This window comes from Theropithecus gelada, chromosome 4 (genome assembly GCF_003255815.1).
Source record: "Theropithecus gelada isolate Dixy chromosome 4, Tgel_1.0, whole genome shotgun sequence".
Lineage (NCBI taxonomy): Eukaryota > Metazoa > Chordata > Mammalia > Primates > Cercopithecidae > Theropithecus > Theropithecus gelada.
Genome location: NC_037671.1, coordinates 42,048,572 through 42,055,067, shown reverse-complemented (window position 1 = coordinate 42,055,067; position 6,496 = coordinate 42,048,572). Strand labels below are relative to the sequence as shown.

At 40.1% G+C, this 6,496-nt stretch overlaps 1 protein-coding gene across 4 annotated transcripts in view; it reads left to right on the top strand.

Moving 5' to 3' along the window:
- The first annotated feature begins 1,534 nt into the window (after positions 1 to 1,534).
- KIF6 (kinesin family member 6) overlaps positions 1,535 to 6,496 on the top strand; it is a 375,342-nt gene continuing 370,380 nt past the window's right edge. For 2 of the 4 annotated variants that reach the window (XM_025382857.1, XM_025382858.1), the window contains exons 1-2: positions 1,629 to 1,713; positions 6,172 to 6,281. In XM_025382857.1, coding sequence (XP_025238642.1) covers positions 1,648 to 1,713; positions 6,172 to 6,281 — 176 coding nt within the window. In that variant the 5' untranslated portion in view covers positions 1,629 to 1,647. Of the gene's footprint in view, positions 1,714 to 6,171; positions 6,282 to 6,496 lie in introns of all 4 variants that reach the window. The other 2 variants (XM_025382859.1, XM_025382856.1) reach the window with 2 other exon arrangements.

The following is a 6,496-nucleotide window of genomic DNA, read 5'->3' as shown; positions in this document are numbered from 1 at the left end:
AGTTTTACACGTGCTTATTTGAACGTGTATGTAATTTGTTCTATGCAATGCTATCATGTGTGTAGATTTCTGTGGCCACCATCACAGTCAAGACACAGAACAGCCCATCACAAGGATTTCTTTTATAACCCTGCACACCTCCCTGGCAACCAGTAATTTCTCTCCATCTCTATAATTTTGTCATTTCACGAATGGTATACAAATAGAACCATACAGTATTTAACTTTTGAGTCTGGCTTCTTTCATGAAACATAATTCCCTGAAAATTCATCCAATTTGTTACACATATCAACACTTCCTTCCTTCTTAATCCCTGAATGGTATTCCAGTTTTTTTAACCCATCAGCTGAAGAACATCTGGGTTTTTCCAGTTTGGGGCTATTACAAATAAAGGTGCTAAAACTATAAACACATATATGCAGGTTTTTGTGTGAACACACGTTTTCATTCATCTGAGATAAATGCCCTAGAGTGCAATTGCTGGGTCTTAGAGTAGTTGCACCCTTAGTTTTGTAACAAACTGTCAAACTATTTTCCAGAGTGTCTGTACCTTTAAACAGTGTATGTTTTACATTATACATTCGTATCAGTAAAGTGCAACTGATTCAGTTTCTCCACATCTTTGCCAGCATCCGGTGTTGCCACTTTTCTTTTTTTTTTCCATTCTGATAGATGAATAGTGATGCCTCATTGTGGTTTTAATTTATATTTTCCACGTGGATAATAATGTTGACTATCTTTTCATGTGCTAACAGTGTTTGAAGAGCTCATCCTTTCTTGCCGTGACCGTTGTGTGGGAAACAGTCCCTTTTATCCAGTTTTATCCTTTTCCAAAACAGAGCTAGCCCTACTTCTAATTCCATCATAGCACAGCTTGTATTCCTTGGTTTTGGTTTCCTGTTGAAAATCTGTCTCCTTGTCACTTGAGAGACCTTGTGAAGGAAAAAAAAAAAAGAAAAATCTGTCTCCTTCTTTAGACTGTGATCTCCAAGTAAGCCGGAACAGTTTTGCAATCTCGGCTTACTGCAGCTTCGACATCCTGGGCTCAAGTTATCCTCCTGCCTCAACCTCCCAGGGGCGCCACCACGCCTGGCTAACTTTTGTATCTTTTATGGAGACGGGATCTCACTATGCTGCCCAGGCTCGTCTCAAATTCCTGGGCTCCAAGCCATCCTCCCACCTCGACTTCCCAAAAACTGCTGGGATTACAAGCCTGAGCCACCACACCCGGCCCAATGCTGTATTTTTTTTTTTAAGGCAAGGGCATGGAGAATAAAATGGGTGAATGAGCGGGGCGGGGCAAAGCATGGTGGTTGTTACCCTTTAACCACGCTGTCCAGGCCCGGTCTGGTGCAAAATCCAGAGCCCAGACACTCGCTCCTGCGCATGCGCAGCGCTCTCCCCTCACCCCCCTCGCCCACCCCGCCCTAGCCCCGCCCCAGCCCCGCCCCAGCCCCGCCCCTTAGTAGCTTCCTTTGGGTCGCGACCAATTAGAGGGAGGAGGCGGGATCCTGGCTGCCACAGTGCTCACTGGGTAGTGTCCCTAGCTACTGTTGCTAAGACTGTGGGTCGCCGGAGGTGGTGGGAGTTAGTTTTGGCAACCAGGGCCTGAGAGAGGTCAAGGGTCATTGCAGAGCCAGGGAGGAGATGGTGAAGCAGACGATCCAGATATTCGCAAGGGTGAAGCCCCCTGTCCGGAAGCACCAACAAGGGGTACGGGCTGGAGCCTCCGGGGCGCTGGCGCGGCGGGGCCTCCTGGGCTGGGGTCGGGAAGCACGCGAAGGGGCTGGGCGGAGGTGAGGGGCTTGCTGGCGGGTGCCGAGGCCGCCCGGAATCCCGCACACACTGTCCGAGGAGCCCTGCAGCCGCGAAGACCCTAGCACACTGCTGTCCTGCTGTCAGCTACGCGACCGACAGCTAGGCCACTCCCACCTGGCACGGCGCAGACCCGGCACAGTGCTATATTTTTTTGCACCCGGGCACACGTGTTCACGCGGAGGCAGACTAGTGCATGTTCAGTATGCTTGTATAGCGTGCACTTCAACTACACATAAGCACTTATAGCACCTTTCTGGGAAACTCACGCAGCACCGCACATGCAGATACACTCAAAGGTACGTTTTGGCACTCGGGCAAAACGTGCAAGCAAGAGATGCATGTTTATGTACCTCTGAAATAATACAAATATAGATAGACACATGCACAAAGCATACACATATGTAGTACTTTGCACCCAGTGGGGCCTCAGTAACTTGTTGACTCTGTTGTTATTCTCCAACATAAACGTGAACCTTTACATATACTCCTTGTATTAATAGATTTATGTAGATGCTTAAGCATCCCGACCCAAAGAATACGCATGTGTACTTCATTCAGAAACAATTAAATATTTACTAGGTGCTTCCTCTAGTGTGCTAAACTCAAAAAGGTATAAAAAAGGTTAAGACATTGTCCTGACTCTGAGCAATGACACTTTGTATGCTTTTTTTTTTTTTTTTTTTGATATGGAGTCTTGCTCTGTCACCCAGGCTGGAGTGCAGTGGTGCATCTCGTCTTTGGCTCTCTGCAAGCTCCGCCTCCCAGATTCTCGCCATTCTCCTGCCTCAGCCTCTTGAGTAGCTAGGACTACAGGTGCCCGCCACCACGCCCGGCTAATATTTTGTATTTTTAGTAGAGACGGGGTTTCACCGTGTTAGCCAGGATGGTCTCTATCTCCTGATCTCATGATCCGCCCGCCTCGGCCTCCCAAAGTGCTGGGATTACAGGCTTGAGCCACCGCACCCAGCACTTTGTATGCTTCTTAAATGTTTCAAAACATCCTCTCTTCTGCCTAGAAGGGAGCATAGTCATTCTTATGTATCTTGAGAAATGGCCACCTGACAGGTGCTTTACCTGCATTATCTCTCACTCTTAAAAGAACCCTGCAAGGTTGGTGTCATTTTCCTCATTTTACAGATTAAGAAACTGAGTTTCAGGATAAATAATGTGACCAAGGTACCCAGCTGGGGAGTGGCAGAGCTGTAATTTTTTTTTCAATTTTAGAACATTTGTTTTATTTTTAAAAATTTGTTACACTTTTAAGTCCTAGGGTACATGTGCAGAACGTGCAGGTTTGTTACATAGGTATAGATGTGCCATGTTGGTTTGCTGCACCCATCAATCTGTTATCTACTTTAGGTATTTCTCCTAATGTTATCCCTCCCCTAGCCCCTGACCCAGCAACAGGCCCCAGTGTGTGATGTTCCCCTCCCTGTGTGCATGCGTTCTCATTGTTCAACTCCCACTTATGAGTGAGAACACGTGGTGTTTGGTTTTCTGTTCTTATTTTAGTTTGCTGAGAATGATGGTTTCCAGCTTCATCTGTGTCCCTGCAAATGACATCTTTTTTTATGGCTGCATAGTATTCCATAGTGTATATGTGCCACATTACTCTATCATTGATGGACATTTGGGTTGGTTCCATATCTTTGCTATTGTGAACAGCAGAGCTGTAATTTAAATTAAGAATTTTTTATTTCAAAGCTGTCCCCTTTTCAGAAACCTTTTTTGCCACCCAAAGTGAAAATTTAGGCAAGGGCAATTTGGATCATATTTGTGAATATATGGAGTGAACATATTAACAATGTTGTATTGCTGTTCCATATATATACTGTGTATATGTCTATGTGGAACATCATAGCATCTCATGATTAACCATTTGCCTCATATAATTTATGTATTTAGAACAGGAATAAAACAATGTAGAAAGAACCATGGGTATCTTCCCATTTTCTCTCCTCTAACTAATAATCACTTACATGCATTTCTTTTTAGAGTGCATCATATGTAAAGAGTGTATTATACATAACATTTCCCCCCAGATTCTTAGCTTAAACTGTTGAGCTTATCTACATGGACTCAGCAGTCAGAGCCGAGGCTGGGATAAGGTCAAGAGACAGGATGGGTAGGGGCGGGGCTCAGGGAAGTGGATGCAGAGTCTTGTATTTAATATTGAACTTTCTTTTCTCTTAAAATGCAGTGTTTGGACATTTTAATGTACCTCATTTTGTATTTCTTTGGTGAGTCTGTAGAGTGGATTGTTTGATCCTCCAGGAAGTAGTTTTAGGTGTCATATTCTTGGTGTCACATTTTTAGGTGTCCCCCCCACACACAAAGAGAATTGGAATGAATAAATATTGAACTAGTATATCACTATTTTCCCTTAAAAACTCCACATTGTAATGCCGTATCTTCTTTTCCACAAAAGATTGTAGAGTTCTTTCTCTGATTAGAAATGCTTTTTGTAGTATTAAATTGAGAGTGACTCAAAGGTATTTTTTTCTCTTCATTTTATAGCTTCATTACTTTTATTCTTTTATTAAAGAATAATAGTACTTGTATTACTTTTATTCTTTAAGGCATCATAAAGTAAATTATAATAACAGATTAATAAAAAGGATATATAAAATGAATCTCTGCTAGTTTTAACAGTGGCAATGCTTTTCATTTGTACAGTGCTTTATACATTTCAAAACATTTTCATATTCATCCTTTCATTTGTTCTGTCTTCTAAAAAAAACTTCCCTGTCTCAAATAATATTTTTATGACTAAGGATAGAAAGCCAATATTACACTAAACAAGTGACCTGGTTCTAAGGGACTTTTCTTAAGGCCTCAAAGAGTGTCTTAATTAGAGTAGTGGAGGGTCATTAACTGCAGTTAATATTCTTTTCTGTCTGCTGAGCAGAGAAATATAGAATTTTTAAAAATGGGTGTAACTCCTCACTCTTGTATGTTTCATGTCTTATACACCCCCTTCACTCACCTGTCTGGCTATAAAACTTTTTTTTTTTAATGTAGTGCCCAACAGGATATACTTTTTAAATCTCTCTTGAGAAAACCTAGCCAGAAAGCCTTGAACCTGATGCCATTGCGTTCTACAAATACTTTATTTTATGTAATGACTTTTCTGCATGAGTTCTTCACATTTTAAATGAGAAGTTTCAATAAAAATATGCTTAGAAAATCATTCAAACTTTCTGGAGATTTAGGTAGGCTTTTACTTGCTTAGGAATATGACTTTTTCCCCATAACCAAGCATCCTGTTTAAGCATGGGTCTTAAACAGGAAGTATTGCCTGTTAGAAAGAATTTTATTTCCTGGTAAAAGACAAGAAGTTGTTTTTAATTTTTTTTAATCTAATGACTTTTTTTTTTCCAATGGTGCATTACAAAATACTTCCATTTCCATTACATCACTTGATCCCCACAGCAATCTTGTAAAGGAGGTAATTCTGTTTTCCTCATTTTATGTATAAGGAACCTCAATTCTGAAAGTGGTAGCTGGTCACACAGCTGGTAAATTGAGCTCAGTGTTGGACCCAAGTCTTGGGACAACAAATCTTATGCTTTTATTTATTCTACATGACCTCTTTATAGGCTTCACTCTTAATTTTCCTGGCCAATAAATGATGGAGTAGGGAACCAGGAAGAGAATCAGAGAATTTTACAGTCCTAAGGATGTTGGTTAAGACCCTGTTTTTCCATATCAGCTTAGAAAGGCTAAAGGATTTCTCCCAGGTCACTTGCTAATTAGTGGCTGAGCTGGAATGAGAACCTTGAAAATGACATCAAATACATGAATTACATGTGTCTTTTGAAGCCACATCTCTCTTATCAAATGCCTGAAAATGTCTCATGGAACCTCAGGCTTCTTTGAACATAACTTGAATTAGAGCATTCTTGGTGAGCTATCTGAGATGGCTCCAAACCTAGTCCTTTTATCTCTGGTATTTTGTAAATGCTCAGAAATGCTTATTGATTGTAGTAAAATGTTAACTCCTGATACATAATACTAAAGCAATACTTAGATAAAATGTTGTTTTCAGGGCTATTAGTTTCTCAATGACAATAATAACAGAGATATTCAAATGTGCATATTTGAATGTTAGATCATTCAAAGATGATCTGACTTTGATACAGCATTAATTTAGGTTTTACTTCTGGTTCAGTTCCATATATTTGTCTGAATCTACACACAGTTCAAAGAGAAAAATTATTCAAATTATATGATATTATGACTTTTTAATCTTAAGACTATAATTTTCATATCGTTACAAGTCATAATAACATGGTCATAGTTCAAGCCATAATTTCACCATTTTATATCCATTTGTTGTCTTCACATTTGCAGATTTATTCCATAGATGAAGATGAAAAATTAATACCTAGCTTGGAAATTATCTTACCACGTGATTTGGCAGATGGGTTTGTGAATAATAAGCGAGAAAGCTACAAATTTAAGTAAGTTTTTCTTTCTCCCTTTTCATTTCCATTTCATTATTGAACTACTGTACTATATTAATATTCATTGTGAAATAATTAGCACCATTTCTTGTGGAAAATGTAATGCAACTCTTTGTCTCACCTAGTAGATTGAACTCAAGTTGTCTTTTCACTGCTGTGCCCAAGGTAAAAAACAATGTGTATTTCTTTTTTTTTTTTTTTTTTTTTTTTTA